Source organism: Oncorhynchus clarkii, chromosome 29, assembly GCF_045791955.1.
Source record: "Oncorhynchus clarkii lewisi isolate Uvic-CL-2024 chromosome 29, UVic_Ocla_1.0, whole genome shotgun sequence".
Taxonomy (NCBI): domain Eukaryota; kingdom Metazoa; phylum Chordata; class Actinopteri; order Salmoniformes; family Salmonidae; genus Oncorhynchus; species Oncorhynchus clarkii.
Genome location: NC_092175.1, coordinates 39,762,378 through 39,783,076, shown reverse-complemented (window position 1 = coordinate 39,783,076; position 20,699 = coordinate 39,762,378). Strand labels below are relative to the sequence as shown.

The window sequence follows — 20,699 nt, the reverse complement described above, 5'->3', positions numbered from 1 at the left end:
CTATATCTCTACTATACTGTCGTATACTTCAGATGTACTATATCTCTACTATACTGTCGTATACTTCAGATGTACCATATCTCTACTATACTGTCGTATACTTCAAATGTACTATATCTCTACTATACTGTCGTATACTTCAAATGTACTATATCTCTACTATACTGTCATATACTTCAGATGTACTATATCTCTACTATACTGTCGTATACTTCAAATGTACTATATCTCTACTATACTGTCGTATACTTCATATGTACTATATCTCTACAATACTGTCGTATACTTCAGATGTACTATATCTCTACTATACTGTCGTATACAAAGTGAGAGAAACAGTCCTCCTGGTCAAGTACTGTATCGTTCTGTAAGATACATTACTTTTTGACCTCTGCTTGCTAATGTGTTGACGTTTCAGTCGAGCCCATATTTCTCAAGACATTTTCATTTAAAGGTATCCTTTATTTAACGAGGCAAGTCAGTTAAGAACAAATTATTATTTTTACAATGACGGCCTACACCGGCCAAACCCGGACAACGCTGGGCCAATTGTGCGCCACCCTATGGGACTCCAAATCACGGCCCGGTTGTGATACAGCCTGGAATCGAACCAGGGTGCCTGTATTGACACCTCTAGCACTGAGATGCAGCACTGAGACGGCTGCCCCACTCGGGAGCCATGAATGGCTAATACACCATAGATTAAAACCAACCAGTACCAAACCAACCGGTACCAAACCAAACCAACCGGTACCAAACCAACCGGTACCAAACCAACCGGTACCAAACCAACCAGTACCAAACCAACCGGTACCAAACCAAACCAACCGGTACCAAACCAACCGGTACCAAACCAACCAGTACCAAACCAACCGGTACCAAACCAAACCAACCGGTACCAAACCAAACCAACCAGTACCAAACCAACCGGTACCAAACCAAACCAACCGGTACCAAACCAACCGGTACCAAACCAACCCGTACCAAACCAACCGGTACCAAACCAACCGGTACCAAACCAACCAGTACCAAACCAACCGGTACCAAACCCAACCAACCGGTACCAAACCAACCGGTACCAAACCAACCAGTACCAAACCAACCGGTACCAAACCAACCGGTACCAAACCAACCAGTACCAAACCAACCGGTACCAAACCAACCAGTACCAAACCAACCGGTACCAAACCAAACCAAACCAGTACCAAACCAACCAGTACCAAACCAACCGGTACCAAACCAAACCAACCGGTACCAAACCAAACCAACCGGTACCAAACCAACCAGTACCAAACCAACCGGTACCAAACCAACCGGTACCAAACCAACCAGTACCAAACCAACCGGTACCAAACCAACCGGTACCAAACCAACCGGTACCAAACCATCCGGTACCAAACCAGACGGGACCAAACCAACCGGTACCAAACCAACCAGTACCAAACCAACCGGTACCAAACCAACCAGTACCAAACCAACCAGTACCTAACCACCCGGGACCAAACAAACCCTCAGCCCTGTACAGCTACCGAAAGCCACCAGAACTCTCCAACAACAGCCCTGTGACATCTCCATGACAATGGGCAGGCTGGGAGAGGACTTCCTGTCAACACAGGTCATGTGACAGGAAGTGTAGGAAGCAATCATGGAACACTGGGCTGGGCTGAGCTACATAGAGACAGGCTGAAACAATCGTTCCAGAACAGTTTGATGCTGAGGGACCCTCCTACTGTCAAAGATTCCAGAACAGTTTGATGCTGAGGGACCCTCCTACTGTCAAAGATTCCAGAACAGTTTGATGCTGAGGGACCCTCCTACTGTCAATGGTTCCAGAACAGTTTGATGCTGAGGGACCCTCCTACTGTCAATGGTTCCAGAACAGTTTGATGCTGAGGGACCCTCCTACTGTCAAAGATTCCAGAACAGTTTGATGCTGAGGGACCCTCCTACTGTCAATGGTTCCAGAACAGTTTGATGCTGAGGGACCCTCCTACTGTCAATGGTTCCAGAACAGTTTGATGCTGAGGGACCCTCCTACTGTCAATGGTTCCAGAACAGTTTGATGCTGAGGGACCCTCCTACTGTCAATGGTTCCAGAACAGTTTGATGCTGAGGGACCCTCCTACTGTCAATGGTTCCAGAACAGTTTGATGCTGAGGGACCCTCCTACTGTCAATGGTTCCAGAACAGTTTGATGCTGAGGGACCCTCCTACTGTCAATGGTTCCAGAACAGTTTGATGCTGAGGGACCCTCCTACTGTCAATGGTTCCAGAACAGTTTGATGCTGAGGGACCCTCCTACTGTCAATGGTTCCAGAACAGTTTGATGCTGAGGGACCCTCCTACTGTCAATGGTTCCAGAACAGTTTGATGCTGAGGGACCCTCCTACTGTCAATGGTTCCAGAACAGTTTGATGCTGAGGGACCCTCCTACTGTCAATGGTTCCAGAACAGTTTGATGCTGAGGGACCCTCCTACCTCTCAATGGTTCCAGAACAGTTTGATGCTGAGGGACCCTCCTACTGTCAATGGTTCCAGAACAAGGACACTGACAGAGGCAGACTACAGCACATTCAGTAGTAACACCAAGAACACAGACAGAGGCAGACTACAGCACATTCAGTAGTAACACCAAGAAGACAGACAGAGGCAGACTACAGCACTTTCATTAACACCAAGGACACTGACAGAGGTAGACTACAGCACTTTCAGTAGTAACCCCTTATTTATGTGTATAACACATTAATACAGTTATAATGCATCGTAAGACTGTCATAAGCATGTTCCCCACCTTGAGTGAGCCGGGTGAGGAGCTGATGGCGAGCGATGATGCGTGTGAGACGGAGGGCGGAGCGTCGTCGGGGGGAGTGGCCAAGCCTCAGGTAGATGTCCTGTCCATCAGGGGTCATGAACTCCAGACACGCCCTTTCACTACCACTACCATTTTCTCCGCCACTGTCATGATCAGTTGTCCTCTCCCTCTCCATGTCTCTGTCTCTCTCCTCCCTGTCCCTCTCCCTGTCTCTGTTTCTCTCCTCCCTGTCCCTCTCCCTGTCCCTCTCCATGTCTCTGTCTCTCTCCTCCCTCTCCATGTCTCTGTCTCTCTCCTCCCTGTCCCTCTCCCTGTCTCTGTCCCCCTTCTCCCTCTCCATGTCTCTGTCTCTCTCCTCCCTGTCTCTCTCCCTCTCCCTGTCTCTCTCCCTCTCCCTGTCTCTCTCCTCCCTCTCCCTGTCTCTTTCCTCCCTCTCCCTGTCTCTCTCCTTCTCCCTGTCTCTGTCTCTCTCCTCACTCTCCCTGTCTTGGTCTATCACCCTGTCCCCGTCTCTGTCCATCTCTATGTCACTGTCTCTGTCCATCTCCCTGTCTCTGTCTCTGTCCATCTCCCTGTCTCTGTCTCTGTCCATCTCCCTGTCTCTGTCTCTGTCCATCTCTCTGTCTCCATCACCTCTCCCACTCTCTCTGTCTCTGTCTCTGTCTCTGTCCATCTCCCTGTCTCTGTCCATCTCTCTTTCTCTGTCCATCTCCCTGTCTCTGTCCATCTCCCTGTCTTTGTCTCTGTCCATCTCCCTGTCTCTGTCTCCATCACCTTTCCCACTCTCTCTGTCTCTGTCCATCTCTATGCCCTTCCCACTGTCACTGATCACACCGTCTCCAATATATAATAATATACGCTCTACAGATATGATGACTATACCGATAACAATCCAAGCACTATAGACAGCACTATAGACAGCACTATAGACAGCACTATAGACAACACTATAGACAGCACTATAGACAACACTATAGACAACACTATAGACAGCACTATAGACAAAACTATAGACAGCACTATAGACAGCACTATAGACAGCACTATAGACAACACTATAGACAGTACTATAGACAACACTATAGACAGCACTATAGACAGCACTATAGACAGCACTATAGACAGCACTATAGACAGCACTATAGACAACACTATAGACAGCACTATAGACAACACTATAGACAACACTATAGACAACACTATAGACAACACTATAGACAGCACTATAGACAGCACTATAGACAGCACTATAGACAACACTATAGACAGCACTATAGACAGCACTATAGACAACACTATAGACAGCACTATAGACAGCACTATAGACAACACTATAGACAGCACTATAGACAGCACTATAGACAGAAATATAGACAACACTATAGACAACACTATAGACAGCACTATAGACAGCACTATAGACAGCACTATAGACAACACTATAGACAGCACTATAGACAGCACTATAGACAACACTATAGACAGCACTATAGACAGCACTATAGACAGAAATATAGACAACACTATAGACAACACTATAGACAGCACTATAGACAGCACTATAGACAGCACTATAGACAACACTATAGACAGCACTATAGACAGCACTATAGACAGCACTATAGACAACACTATAGACAGCACTATAGACAACACTATAGACAGCACTATAGACAACACTATAGACAGCACTATAGACAGCACTATAGACAACACTATAGACAGCACTATAGACAGCACTATAGACAGCACTATAGACAACACTATAGACAGGCTAAATGTTGCTAAAGTACAACACCATGAAAATGCACATTAAACAACCCGTGTAAAATCAAAACAAATCTCCCTCTCTCTGATCCTTTCTCTGTTAGTATCTCTATCTATCAATCTATCTCTGTGTCTCTATACATCTATCAATTCAAGTTCAATTCAAGGGCTTTATTGGCATGGGAAACATATGTTAACATTGCCAAAGCAAGTGAGGTAGATAATATATAAAAGTGAAATAAACAATAAAACTGAACAGTGAACATTAAAAAAGTTCCAAAATAATAAATACATTGCAAGTGTAATATTATGTATATATACAGTCTATCTCTGTATCTCTATACGTCTATCTATCCCTGTATCTCTATCTTCCTGTCAGTGGATCTGTCTCCCACTCACCACATGATGTCCTGACAGTCCGAGAGGAACCCAAATGACTTCATCTCTCTGTAACACACAACCACCAGTATATAGCAGACCCTCACTCTGTCTAACACTCTGTCTTCATCTCTCTCTCTCTCTCTCTCTCTCTCTCTCTCTCTCTGTCTCTCTCTCTCTCTCACATTAAACTTAACACATTGAATGTTCCTTGATACCTCTTATAACCCCCCCCCCCCCCCCCCCCCCCCACACACACACACACACACACACACACACACACACACACCACTTTGTTCCACCTGACACTCAGCAAACACACACACAGAGTTCTCCTCAGAGGCAACTCTTATCAAACCTTCCTCCTTCTTACCATTTCCTCCTTCCTCTACTCACAGCCAATGTGTAACAGCCAATGGCAGGAGAGATTTGGGAACACTGCCCAGCTGCCTGAACCTGAGCCCAAAATCTCTACTTTACTACTGTATGGTATTACAAGGGAGTGTGTGTGTGTGTGTGTGTGTGTGTGTGTGTGTGTGTGTGTGTGTGTGTGTGTGTGTGTGATATAATAATATGAGGAACAGGGGATGGGCCTGCTGGAAAAAACATCATCCTAAAGACCTTCCAGAGGGGAAGGAAAAGCTGGAAAAAACACTAGCTTAAGAAAGGTGGAGAGACAGAGAGAGAGAGAGAGAGGGAGACAGAGGAGAGAGAGATAAAGAGAGAGAGAGAGAGGGGGAGAGAGAGAGACAGAGAGAGAGAGAGAGACAGGGGAGAGATAGGAGAGAGAGAGAGAGAGAGAGGGAGAGAGAGAGAGAGAGAGATAGAGAGAGAGACAGAGGAGAGAGAGAGAGAGACAGGGGAGAGATAGGAGAGAGGGAGAGAGAGAGAGAGAGAGAGAGACAGAGGAGAGAGAGAGAGAGACAGGGGAGAGATAGGAGAGAGAGAGAGATAGGAGAGAGAGGGAGAGCAAGAGAGAGAGAGGGAGAGGGGGAGAGTAAGAGTAGAAGGGAGAGAGAAAAAAAGAAAGAGGCAGAAACTAGAGAGAAAGACAGAGCAAGAGGGTCTGCTATACAAATTGATGGAAAGTGGTGTTAGGGGAAAAACATAAAACATTATTATCCATGTACACAAACAACTGGTTTGCAGTTCAAATTGGCAAAAAACACACATTTATTTCCACAGACCTGGGCCCTGACAGACCTGGGCCCTGACAGACCTGGGCCCTGACAGACCTGGGCCCTGACAGACCTGGGTCATGACAACTTCCGGTGCCGACAGAGATGGCCGCCTTGCTTCGCGTTCCTAGGAAACTATGCAGTTTTTAGTTTTTTTTTACGTGTTATTTCTTACATTAGTACCCCAGGTCATCTTAGGTTTCATTACATACAGTCGAGAAGAACTACTGAACATAAGAGCAGCGTCAACTCACCATCAGTACGACCAAGAATATGTCTATGCTGCTCTGTACCATCACTCATTCATATATCTTTATGTACATATTCTTTATCCCCTTACACTTGTGTGTATAAGGTAGTAGTTTTGGAATTGTTAGGTTAGATTACTCGTTGGTTATTACTGCATTGTTGGAACTAGAAGCACAAGCATTTCGCTACACTCGCATTAACATCTGCTAACCATGTATATTTGACAAATAAAATTTGATTTGATTTGATTTGATTTGACAGACCTGGGCCCTGACAGACCTGGGTCCTGACAGACCTGGGCCCTGACAGACCTGGGCCCTGACAGACCTGGGCCCTGACAGACCTGAGTCCTGACAGACCTGGGCCCTGACAGTAAATCTCAGTAAGACCAAAATAATGGGGTTCCAAACAAGGTCCAGTCGCCAGGACCACAAATACAAATTCCATCTAGACACTGTTGCCCTGGAACACACAAAAAACTATACATACCTTGGCCTAAACATCAGCGCCACAGGTAACTTCCACAAAGCTGTGAACGATCTGAGAGACAAGGCAAGAAGGGCCTTCTATGCCGTCAAAAGGAACATAAAATTCGACATACCAATTAGGATCTGGCAAAAAATACTGCAATTGAGAAAGGCCGCTGTAGGCAGACATGGCTCTCAAGAGAAGACAGGCTATGTGCTCACTGCCCACAAAATGAGGTGGAAACTGAGCTGCACTTCCTAACCTCCTGCCCAATGTATGACCATATTAGAGAGACATATTTCCCTCAGGTTACACAGACCCACCAAGAATTTGAAAACAAACCCCATTTTGATAAACTCCCATATCTACTGGGTGAAATTCCACAGTGTTCCATCACAGCAGCAAGATTTGTGACCTGTTGCCACGAGAAAAGGGCAACCAGTGAAGAACACACACCATTGTATTGTTTATTTCACCTTTGTTAATGATCTATTTCACTTGCTTAGGCAATGTTAACATATGTTCCCATGCCAATAAAGCCCATTAAATTGAAACTGAAATGTGAGAGAGAGAGAGAGAGAGAGAGAGAGAGAGAGAGAGAGAGAGAGAGAGAGAGAGAGAGAGAGAGAGAGAATTAGATGAATTATCTGATCCTTTGATTGGGTGGACAACTATTGCCTTTGAGAGGGGGAGTACCCTCTGCCTATGCCTATGTAAGGAATGAAGGGGAGGAGGAGGGGGGCTCTTCGATCCAGCTTGGCCTGTGAGGTATAGGGAGGGAGGGAGGGAGGGAGGGAGGGAGGGAGGGAGGGAGGGAGGGAGGGAGGGAGGGAGGGAGGGAGGGCAGGGGAAGTCACCTCAACTAATCTTACCTCTACTGTGGGGAGGGAGAGAGGGAGGAGAGAGGGAGGAGGAAGGGAGAGCGAGAGAAGGACAGGGGGAAGAAAGAAGGACAGGGGGAGGATAGAGGGACAGAGGGAGGATAGAGGGAGAGAGAAGAACAGGGGGAGGATAGAGGGAGAGAGAAGAACAGGGGGAGGATAGAGGGAGAGAGAAGAACAGGGGGAGGATAGAGGGAGAGAGAACAGGGGGATGATAGAGGGAGAAAGAAGGACAGGGGGAGGATAGAGGGAGAGAGAAGGACAGGGGATGATAGAGGGACAGAGAAGGACAGGGGGAGGATAGAGGGAGAGAGAAGAGAGAGAGAAGAACAGGGGGAGGATAGAGGGACAGAGAAGGACAGGGGGAGGATAGTGGGAGGATAGAGGGAGAGAGAAGAACAGTGGGAGGACAGTGGGAGGATAGAGGGAGAGAGAAGAACAGTGGGAGGACAGTGGGAGGATAGAGGGAGAGAGAAGGACAGGGGGAATTGCATATGAAAGTAGGTCAGAGCAAAGTCAGTCTCAGGTCACACACACGCCACTCAGCAGTGTGTGTGTGTGTGTCTGGGTACCTCAAAACATACATAAACCAAGTCCAGTACCTCTAGGAATTCAGCCAACAATCTCTTTCGTTCGTGAGAGACAGATGCGAGACTGATGTGAGACTGGGTACCATTGTCTGCCCTCTGGTGGCAATTAGGCCACGTTGAGTACAAGTTTTATTAGTCGTATGTAGAGGATACACATAATATACATCGTCCAATGAAATGCTCACTGGCATGTTCCTTCTGGACAATGCAACAACAATAAGAACTAATGAAGGACAAGACTACGAACATAAAGTAAATGGCTCAGTAGAATAGAATACACATTGTAGCATCAGTATAATACAGGAAGACACCATTTATAGTTCAATATTTACACATGTTTATTATATTTACACATGTTTATTATATTTACACATGTATCAGGAAAGGGGGGGGGGGGTTGGGGGGAGGTGGGTCAATTTTGCATTATTAACAATAGTAAATAATAGTCTGGTAGCAACAATTGTGATGTGTGTAGCATGAGGCTGTGTGTGTGTGTGTGTGTGTGTGTGTGTGTGTGTGTGTGTGTGTGTGTGTGTGTGTGTGTGTGTGTATCCTTCGATCATGTTGTAGTAGTATACTGTTGAATACTAGTAAATACTACAGTATTATCCGCAAAGAACACACTGTATTAAATACTACAGTAATGTCCGCAAAAACACAACATATTTTTTAACTATAGTAAATACTACAGTATTTAATTAGCATATACCCTGCCCATTCCCCTCCCCCATATACCAATTTCTGCCACCTATAAGTGAAACCTACATACCAAGTATAGAGGTTACTGTGTTCTCTACAGGCTATAGAACAGAGCACAAGTGCTGAACAATCTGTTTAGACTGCCTGCCTGCCCGCCTGCCTGGCCGCCTGCCTGCCCGCCCGCCTGCCCGCCTGCCTGCCTGCCTGCCCGCCCGCCCGCCTGCCCGCCTGCCCGCCTGCCTGCCCGCCCGCCCGCCTGCCCGCCTGCCCGCCTGCCTGCCCGGCCGCCCGCCCGCCTGCCCGCCTGCCTGCCTGCCCGCCTGCCTGCCTGCCTGCCCGCCTGCCTGCCCGCCTGCCTGGCCGCCTGCCTGCCTGCCCGCCTGCCTGCCTGCCTGCCTGCCCGCCCGCCTGCCTGCCTGCCCGCCTGCCTGCCCGCTTGCCCGCCTGCCTGCCCGGCCGACCGCCCGCCTGCCCGCCCGCCTGCCCGCCCGCCCGCCCGCCCGCCTGCCTGCCCGCCCGCCTGCCTGCTTGCTTGCCTGCTATATTTGAGTATTTATCCAGTAGGTTCCTGAAGGAGAAAAGCTCCACTTCTACGTCAAAGATATTACAACTAAAACACTACAGTAAATACCAGGGGTTGGAACCAGTAAATACCAGGGGTTGGAACCAGTAAATACCAGGGGGTGGAACCAGTAAATACCAGGGGGTAGAACCAGTAAATACCAGCGGTTGGAACCTGTAAATACCAGGGGGTAGAACCAGTAAATACCAGGGGGTGGAACCAGTAAATACCAGGGGGTGGAACCAGTAAATACCAGGGGTTGGAACCAGTAAATACCAGGGGGTGGAACCAGTAAATACCAGGGGGTAGAACCAGTAAATACCAGGGGGTGGAACCAGTAAATACCAGGGGGTGGAACCAGTAAATACCAGGGGGTGGAACCAGTAAATACCAGGGGGTGGAACCAGTAAATACCAGGGGGTGGAACCAGTAAATACCAGGGGGTAGAACCAGTAAATACCAGGGGGTAGAACCAGTAAATACCAGGGGGTGGAACCAGTAAATACCAGGGGGTGGAACCAGTAAATACCAGGGGGTAGAACCAGTAAATGCCAGGGGGTGGAACCAGTAAATACCAGGGGGTGGAACCAGTAAATACCAGGGGTTGGAACCAGTAAATACCAGGGGGTGGAACCAGTAAATACCAGGGGTTGGAACCAGTAAATACCAGGGGGTAGAACCAGTAAATACCAGGGGGTGGAACCAGTAAATACCAGGGGGTGGAACCACATTTTTCTTCTCCAATCGTTAAGTTCTGAAGAGAACCATCCTTTTTGTTTTGTTCTATTCCACTGTTCAGAAATAGTTTATGTCGATATTTTTTTAAACCTCTGAAAACATATTGTTTTTACATTTAGCTCGACAATACATTACTGCGGATAGAGCAGCTTGCGATGGAGGGAGCAAGCTATCGTTCACTGAATTGTTTACATGACGGAAAGACAAGTGTAGGGCGCGAGATGCAACTGAAATTTTGCGGGTGGGGAGAGACCGTATGTAGGAGGAGATTTGGTTTGAATGCGCTGAGCATCTTGTTGTCGTGACGTGCATTATCTGAATTAGGACCACATGATTATACCTACGGTGGAGCGGCTTCTACGGAGGACCTTTGAATGTCTTTGAACTTCATAGAGTTGGCTTAACGTTGGACTAGCTAACAAGCTTGTGTGTGAGTTATTAATCCGTTTTCTTGCTTTTAAAATAACCGTTCTGTTCCGGAACAGTGTGGATCACTTTCGTTCCCAATTCAGATTCTGTTCCTTGACAAATGTTGTTATTTTCCGGGTTTTTTTCATCTTCAGTTCTGTTCCCTGAAACGGTTCCAACCCCTGGTAAATACTACAGTATCCTACAATCAGTAAAACACAACCTTAATTACTATAGTATATACTACAGTTATTTTACTACAGTATTTGTAATATAGTTAACTGTAAATACTACAGTAAATACTACAGTACCATGCCCTGAACCTTAAACACTGTCCAGACACCATCTGGTAGAGCACCTTAGAGGCTGCTGCCCCATGTACATTGAGTCATTGAACATTATATATACAGTGCCTTGCAAAAGTATTTGGCCCCCTTGAACTTTGCGACCTTTTGCCACATTTCAGGCTTCAAACATAAAGATATAAAACTGTATTTTTTTGTGAAGAATCAACAACAAGTGGGACACAATCATGAAGTGGAACGACATTTATTGGATATTTCAAACTTTTTTAACAAATCAAAAACTGAAAAATTGGGCGTGCAAAATTATTCAGCCCCCTTAAGTTAATACTTTGTAGCGCCACCTTTTGCTGCGATTACAGCTGTAAGTCGCTTGGGGTATGTCTCTATCAGTTTTGCACATCGAGAGACTGAATTTTTTTCCCATTCCTCCTTGCAAAACAGCTCAAGCTCAGTGAGGTTGAAGGGAGAGCATTTGTGAACAGCAGTTTTCAGTTCTTTCCACAGATTCTCGATTGGATTCAGGTCTGGACTTTGACTTGGCCATTCTAACACCTGGATATGTTTATTTTAGAACCATTCCATTGTAGAATTTGCTTTATGTTTTGGATCATTGTCTTGTTGGAAGACAAATCTCCGTCCCAGTCTCAGGTCTTTTGCAGACTCCATCAGGTTTTCTTCCAGAATGGTCCTGTATTTGGCTCCATCCATCTTCCCATCAATTTTAACCATCTTCCCTGTCCCTGCTGAAGAAAAGCAGGCCCAAACCATGATGCTACCACCACCATGTTTGACAGTGGGGATGGTGTGTTCAGCTGTGTTGCTTTTACGCCAAACATAACGTTTTGCATTGTTGCAAAAAGTTCAATTTTGGTTTCATCTGACCAGAGCACCTTCTTCCACATGTTTGGTGTGTCTCCCAGGTGGCTTGTGGCAAACTTTAAACGACACTTTTTATGGATATCTTTAAGAAATGGCTTACTTCTTGCCACTCTTCCATAAAGGCCAGATTTGTGCAATATACGACTGATTGTTGTCCTATGGACAGAGTCTCCCACCTCAGCTGTAGATCTCTGCAGTTCATCCAGAGTGATCATGGGCCTCTTGGCTGCATCTCTGATCAGTCTTCTCCTTGTATGAGCTGAAAGTTTAGAGGGACAGCCAGGTCTTGGTAGATTTGCAGTGGTCTGATACTCCTTCCATTTCAATATTATCGCTTGCACAGTGCTCCTTGGGATGTTTAAAGCTTGGGAAATCTTTTTGTATCCAAATCCGGCTTTAAACTTCTTCACATCAGTATCTCGGACCTGCCTGGTGTGTTCCTTGTTGTCGTGACGTGCATTATCTGAATTAGGACCACATGATTATACCTACGGTGGAGCGGCTTCTACGGAGGACCTTTGAATGTCTTTGAACTTCATAGAGTTGGCTTAACGTTGGACTAGCTAACAAGCTTGTGTGTGAGTTATTAATCCGTTTTTTTGCTTTTAAAATAACCGTTCTGTTCCGGAACAGTGTGGATCACTTTCGTTCCCAATTCAGATTCTGTTCCTTGACAAATGTTGTTATTTTCCGGGTTTTTTTCATCTTCAGTTCTGTTCCCTGAAACGGTTCCAACCCCTGGTAAATACTACAGTATCCTACAATCAGTAAAACACAACCTTAATTACTATAGTATATACTACAGTTATTTTACTACAGTATTTGTAATATAGTTAACTGTAAATACTACAGTAAATACTACAGTACCATGCCCTGAACCTTAAACACTGTCCAGACACCATCTGGTAGAGCACCTTAGAGGCTGCTGCCCCATGTACATTGAGTCATTGAACATTATATATACAGTGCCTTGCAAAAGTATTTGGCCCCCTTGAACTTTGCGACCTTTTGCCACATTTCAGGCTTCAAACATAAAGATATAAAACTGTATTTTTTTGTGAAGAATCAACAACAAGTGGGACACAATCATGAAGTGGAACGACATTTATTGGATATTTCAAACTTTTTTAACAAATCAAAAACTGAAAAATTGGGCGTGCAAAATTATTCAGCCCCCTTAAGTTAATACTTTGTAGCGCCACCTTTTGCTGCGATTACAGCTGTAAGTCGCTTGGGGTATGTCTCTATCAGTTTTGCACATCGAGAGACTGAATTTTTTTCCCATTCCTCCTTGCAAAACAGCTCAAGCTCAGTGAGGTTGAAGGGAGAGCATTTGTGAACAGCAGTTTTCAGTTCTTTCCACAGATTCTCGATTGGATTCAGGTCTGGACTTTGACTTGGCCATTCTAACACCTGGATATGTTTATTTTTGAACCATTCCATTGTAGATTTTGCTTTATGTTTTGGATCATTGTCTTGTTGGAAGACAAATCTCCGTCCCAGTCTCAGGTCTTTTGCAGACTCCATCAGGTTTTCTTCCAGAATGGTCCTGTATTTGGCTCCATCCATCTTCCCATCAGTTTTAACCATCTTCCCTGTCCCTGCTGAAGAAAAGCAGGCCCAAACCATGATGCTGCCACCACCATGTTTGACAGTGGGGATGGTGTGTTCAGCTGTGTTGCTTTTACGCCAAACATAACGTTTTGCATTGTTGCAAAAAGTTCAATTTTGGTTTCATCTGACCAGAGCACCTTCTTCCACATGTTTGGTGTGTCTCCCAGGTGGCTTGTGGCAAACTTTAAACGACACTTTTTATGGATATCTTTAAGAAATGGCTTACTTCTTGCCACTCTTCCATAAAGGCCAGATTTGTGCAATATACGACTGATTGTTGTCCTATGGACAGAGTCTCCCACCTCAGCTGTAGATCTCTGCAGTTCATCCAGAGTGATCATGGGCCTCTTGGCTGCATCTCTGATCAGTCTTCTCCTTGTATGAGCTGAAAGTTTAGAGGGACGGCCAGGTCTTGGTAGATTTGCAGTGGTCTGATACTCCTTCCATTTCAATATTATCGCTTGCACAGTGCTCCTTGGGATGTTTAAAGCTTGGGAAATCTTTTTGTATCCAAATCCGGCTTTAAACTTCTTCACAGCAGTATCTCGGACCTGCCTGGTGTGTTCCTTGTTCTTCATGATGCTCTCTGCGCTTTTAACGGACCTCTGAGACTATCACAGTGCAGGTGCATTCATACGGAGACTTGATTACACACAGGTGGATTGTATTTATCATCATTAGTCATTTAGGTCAACATTGGATCATTCAGAGATCCTCACTGAACTTCTGGAGAGAGTTTGCGGCACTGAAAGTAAAGGGGCTGAATAATTTTGCACGCCCAATTTTTCAGTTTTTGATTTGTTAAAAAGGTTTGAAATATCCAATAAATGTCGTTCCACTTCATGATTGTGTCCCACTTGTTGTTGATTCTTCACAAAAAAAATACAGTTTTATATCTTTATGTTTGAAGCCTGAAATGTGGCAAAAGGTCGCAAAGTTCAAGGGGGCCGAATACTTTCGCAAGGCACTGTAACTACTGTCTATACACACCATCCTATATAACTACTGTCTATACACACCATCCTATATAACTACTGTCTATACACACCATCCTATATAACTACTGTCTATACACACCATCCTATATAACTACTGTCTATACTGTCTATACACACCATCCTATATAACTACTGTCTATACTGTCTATACACACCATCCTATATAACTACTGTCTATACTGTCTATACACACCATCCTATATAACTACTGTCTATACACACCATCCTATATAACTACTGTCTATACACACCATCCTGTATAACTACTGTCTATACACACCATCCTATATAACTACTGTCTATACACACCATCCTATATAACTACTGTCTATACTGTCTATACACACCATCCTATATAACTACTGTCTATACACACCATCCTATATAACTACTGTCTATACTGTCTATACACACCATCCTATATAACTACTGTCTATACACACCATCCTATATAACTACTGTCTATACTGTCTATACACACCATCCTATATAACTACTGTCTATACACACCATCCTATATAACTACTGTCTATACTGTCTATACACACCATCCTATATAACTACTGTCTATACACACCATCCTATATAACTACTGTCTATACACACCATCCTATATAACTACTGTCTATACACACCATCCTATATAACTACTGTCTATACTGTCTACACTCACCATCCTATATAACTACTCTCTATACACACCATCCTATATAACTGCTGTCTATACTGTCTATACACACCATCCTATATAACTACTGTCTATACACACCATCCTATATAACTACTGTCTATACACACCATTATATATACTATATACACTATATATGCAAATAATTTGTGGATTCTATTATTTCAGCCTTACCTGTTGCTGACAGGCGTATAAAATTGAGCACACCGCCATGCAATCTCCATAGACAAACATTGGCAGTAGAATGGCCTTACTGAAAAGCTCCGTGACTTTCAACGTGGCACCATCATAGGATGCCACCTTTCCAACAAGTCAAATTATCAAATTTCTGCCCTGCTAGAGCTGCCCCGGTCAACTGTAAGTGCTGTTATTGTGAAGTGGAAATGTCTAGGAGCAACAACAGCTCAGCCGCGAAGTGGTAGGCCACAACGGGACCGCCGAGTGCTGAAGCGCGTAGCGCGTACAAATCGAGTTCCAAACTGCCTCTGGAAGCAACTTCAGCACAAGAACTGTTCATCGGGAGCTTCATGAAATGGCTTTCCATGGCCGATTAGCCGCACACCAGCTTAAAATCACCACGCGCAACGCCAAGAGTGGTGTAAAGATCGGCGTCATTGGACTCTGGAGCACTGTAAACGCGTTCTCTGGAGTGATGAATCACCATCTGGCAGTCTGACGGATGAATCTGGGTTTGGCGGATGCCAGGAGATTCTGAGTTTCCAACTTTGTGGCAACAGTTTTGGGGAAAGCCCTTTTCTGTTTCAGCATGACAATGCCCCCTGTGTACAAAGCGATGTCCATACAGAAGTGGTTTGTCGAGATCGGTGTGGAAGAACTTAACTGGCCTGCACAGAGCCCTGACCTCAACCCAACCATCACCTTTGGGATGAATTGGAACGCCGACTGTGAGCCAGGCCTAATCACCCAACATCAGTGCCCGATCTCACTAATGCTCTTGTGGCTGAATGGGAGCAAGTCCCCGCAGCAATGTTCCAACATCTAGTGGAAAGCCTTCCCAGAAGAGTGGAGGCTGTTATAACAGCAATGTTACAACATCTAGTGGAAAGCCTTCCCAGAAGAGTGGAGGCTGTTATTGCAGCAAAGGGAGGGACCAACTCCATATTAATGCCCATGATTTTGGAATGTTCGACGAGCAGGTGTCCACATACTTTTGTTCATGTATTGTATATCCACAGGGCCTTCAGAAAGTATTCACACCCCTTGACTTTTTTCCACATTTTGTTGTGTTACAGTGGGATTAAAACATGATTTAATGGTGATTTATCTTTTTCAAAAATCTACACAAAATACTCTGTAATGTGAAAGTGGAAGATTTGTTTTACATTTGTTAAAGAATTTATGAAAAATAAAACACTAATATATCTTGAGTAAATAAGTATTCAAACCCCTGAATCATTACATGTTAGTCAATACATGTTAGAGTCAATACATGTTAGAGTCAATACATGTCAGAGTCAATACATGTTAGAGTCAATACATGTTAGAGTCAATACATGTTAGAGTCAATACATGTTAGAGTCCATGCATGTTAGTCAATACATGTTAGAGTCAATACATGTTAGAGTCAATACATGTTAGAGTCAATACATGTTAGAGTCAATACATGTTAGAGTCAATACATGTTAGAGTCCATGCATGTTAGTCAATACATGTTAGAGTCAATACATGTTAGAGTCCATGCATGTTAGTCAATACATGTTAGAGTCAATACATGTTAGAGTCAATACATGTTAGTCAATACATGTTAGAGTCAATACATGTTAGAGTCCATGCATGTTAGTCAATACATGTTAGACTCAATACATGTTAGTGTCAATACATGTTAGAGTCAATACATGTTAGAGTCCATGCATGTTAGTCAATACATGTTAGAGTCAATACATGTTAGTCAATACATGTTAGAGTCAATACATGTTAGAGTCAATACATGTTAGAGTCAATACATGTTAGTCAATACATGTTAGAGTCAATACATGTTAGAGTCAATACATGTTAGAGTCAATACATGTGAGTCAATACATGTTAGAGTCCATGCATGTTAGTCAATACATGTTAGAATCCCCTTTGGCAGCAATTACAGCTGTGAGTCTTTCTGGGTAAGTCTAAGAGCTTTGCACACCTGGATTGTGCAACATTTGCCCATTATTCTTCTTAAAATTCTTCAAGCTCTTTCAAATTGGTTGTTGATCATTGCTCGACAACCATTTTCAAGTCTTGTCATAGATTTTGTCGTGTCTTTGGCTATGCCGTATTAAGTGACATGACATGCTATTCTAGAAAATAATTTATCTATAATTAATATTACCTGATTAAGCTAATCAGGTAAATGTAATTAACTAGAAAGTCGGGGCACCACGAAATAATGATTATAGAGCTGTTATCTTCCGAATAAACTCTTAAAGATCTGGTAATCTTTTACATCAATAGCAGTCAATATTTAATCGTCACCTTGTTTAGTCTCATCTGAAAGTTGTAAATTCTTGTTTTGCTTCACGAACCCTGGCTAACAAGTTGAATCAGCAATACAAAATTTGGTTTAATTATTTATTTACTAAATACCTAAATAATCACACAGAATTACATATACACAGAATGGATCATACATTGATTACAAATCATGTCATAAAGAAAACGCCCCTGGTGGACGGAACAGCTACGACAGCTGGTTACACAAAGAGAGGGGGTTGGGTTTGAGTGAAAGAGCAGGAAGACTGAGGAACAAAAATATTTTGTGGCCTTACTGAAGAGCTCAGTAACTATCAACGTGACACCATCATAGGATGGTGTGTCTCTATCGGGCGGTAGGCAGCTACTGTATCGTAAATACAGAATCTTAAGCATTCTAAATAATTTGGAAAAGGAAAATGCAATACATTTTTACTCTGAGCTGTGCTTTGATTGGTTGGTCGTAGATGGAAGGCCGGGTTGTCCTTTGAAGAATGTCTGGTGGTAGAACGGATACTTGGTAGTACCGTCGTCGTGTAGTAGGACAGATACTCTGTCCGTCCTCTCCTAGCCCACGTATACAGCTGCTGTTGCTAACGCAACGGCTAGGAGGTATCACTTCTTTAGTGAATAAGAGTTCAGAGTTCATACCAAGTTGCCATGCTATGTGCTCATGCTATATTCTGGCTGGTATAGTCGAAATTCATCCTTCCGGCGTGTAGGTCGTCACCTTCACGTTGAGATTCGATGCTAATTTCGTTCGGTTCTTGTCGTTCAACCAGAGCTCACGCTGAGGTTGGCTTAGTTCTGTAGGTGATCTTTGACCTTTCAATGTGGGTCCGCAAGTCTGCACGTCCTTGGAACAGGAAGTTGAATTTTCGTCAACGGGTTTAAAAAGTGGTGAAAGAAAGGCGTGTTTCATAGTTTATAACCCATGTCTGTTCACTTGGACCTCTGAGTGAGCAGAGTTTCTCTATGACAAACCGTTCTCTGATTTAAGAAGCTACAATTATATTTAATATTTTCACAAATAGTTTCATATTTAAACAATTAAATTGCACAACAATTCCATGTGAATCTGATAACTAGAATGTGTAGATTGTCCAAGATACAGTTTATGTCGTCCTATCATCAGTAATCATGTCTCAGATGCCAACTGATCTGACATCATATTCATTAAGTACCAACGCATATTTTCAACTGGTTGGATTACCGAAATATGGTTCTCTATGTTAACAAAGGGCTTTTTCAAGAGTCAGAGAGAGAGAGAGAGAGAGAAATGGGGGGGGGGGGGGGTATTTATGGGGATCATAAACCTCACCCAACAGGCCAACGTCATGACAATTTGCAAGCAGATTTAAGTCAAAACTGTAACTCGGCCACGTGGGGACATTCACTGTCTTCTTGGTAGGTAACGCCAGTGTAAATTTGGCCTTGTGTTTTAGGTTATTGTCCTGCTGAAAGGTGAATTCATCTCTCAGTGTCTGGTGGAAAGCAAACTGAACCAGGTTTTCTTCAAGGATTTTGCCTGTGGATAGCTCCATTACGTTTATTTTTATCCTACAAAACTCCCTAGTACTTGCCAATGACAAGCATACCCATAACATGTTGCAGCCACCACTATGCTTGAAAACATATTTTGGAATATTTGCATTGTGTACACGCTTCCTTCTTTTCACACTGTCAATTAGCTTAGTATTGTGGAGTAACAACAATGTTGTTGATCCATCCTCAGTTTTCTTCTATCACAGCCATTAAAATTAAACTCTGTAACTGTTTTAAAGACACTCTTAGCCTCATGGTGAAATCCCTGAGCGGCTTCCTTCCATTCAATCACTGTACTGCTAATGTGACCCAGAGAGTGAGCAGGTCTCTGCACTACAATTACAAAGACATGTGTAGACACACATTGTGACAATATCGCCAAGCATAAACACATTGTGACAGTATTGCCAAGCGTAAACACATTGTGACAGTATTACCAAGCGTAAACACATCGTGACAGTATTACCAAGTGTAAACACATTGTGACAGTATTACCAAGCGTAAACACATCGTGACAGTATTGCCAAGCGTAAACACATCGTGACAGTATTACCAAGCGTAAACACATCGTGACAGTATTACCAAGCGTAAACACATCGTGACAGTATTACCAAGCGTAAACACATCGTGACAGTATTACCAAGCGTAAACACATTGTGACAGTATTACCAAGCATAAACACATCGTGACAGTATTACCATGACAAACAGCGTAGTAGCCTAATGCTGTTGAAGATAGATGATGAGGATGATGATGATGATGATGAAGATGACCATGTGATAACTGAATCCTCTGGTTCATAACATCACCTCAGTGACCCCCGTATGATCTACAGTCCCTGACTTTAGACAGAACACGAAACACTGAGGTTCTATTCTGGTTCTAAAGGTTCTACACATGGAAGCCAGACATTCTATTCTGTTAACTCAGACAACAGGCAACTTCTGTCCAGAGGTAGGATGTCGTTGGCATCACAGTCCTCTCCTCCATCATCTGATGATGTCAGACAGACACAGACAGACAGACAGACAGACAGACAGACAGACTAAAGTCATATAATCCCAAACACACACAAAGAGGAGAAATCCACTCCCATCCTCCCCCTACTCCTAAATCCTCTAGATTCCAACCCAATCCAGTCGATATAATCTACTACAGTTTACACACACTGGCCACCACAACACTATCGAGACACTAGTACACATTCCTTAATTAATTTATTAATTAATTCATTAACCTATTTAGTGATATAATCTACTAAAGTTTACACACACTGGCCACCAGGCCACCACAACACTAGCAAGACACTACTACACATTCACTCATTCATTTATTATGCATTCATTAATTAATTCAATAATTAATTCACTCATTTGTTCATTCATCAACCTATATAATCTACCCCACAACGGCAAACAGTAATTTTCAGACCTCAATAACCTAGTTAATTTCTCTCAGTTACCTTGTCTGAGTT

General features: G+C 43.8%; 1 protein-coding gene across 3 annotated transcripts in view; it reads right to left on the bottom strand.

Moving 5' to 3' along the window:
* The window catches only part of LOC139387909 (stAR-related lipid transfer protein 13-like), a 111,693-nt gene that overhangs the window by 46,826 nt on the left and 44,168 nt on the right, over positions 1 to 20,699 (bottom strand). The window contains exon 1 of one of the 3 annotated variants that reach the window (XM_071134268.1): positions 2,792 to 3,013. The exons of the other annotated variants lie outside the window; for them this stretch is intronic. Coding sequence (XP_070990369.1) covers positions 2,792 to 2,987 — 196 coding nt within the window. The 5' untranslated portion in view covers positions 2,988 to 3,013. Of the gene's footprint in view, positions 1 to 2,791; positions 3,014 to 20,699 lie in introns of those variants that run through there. 3 annotated transcript variants of the gene reach the window in all.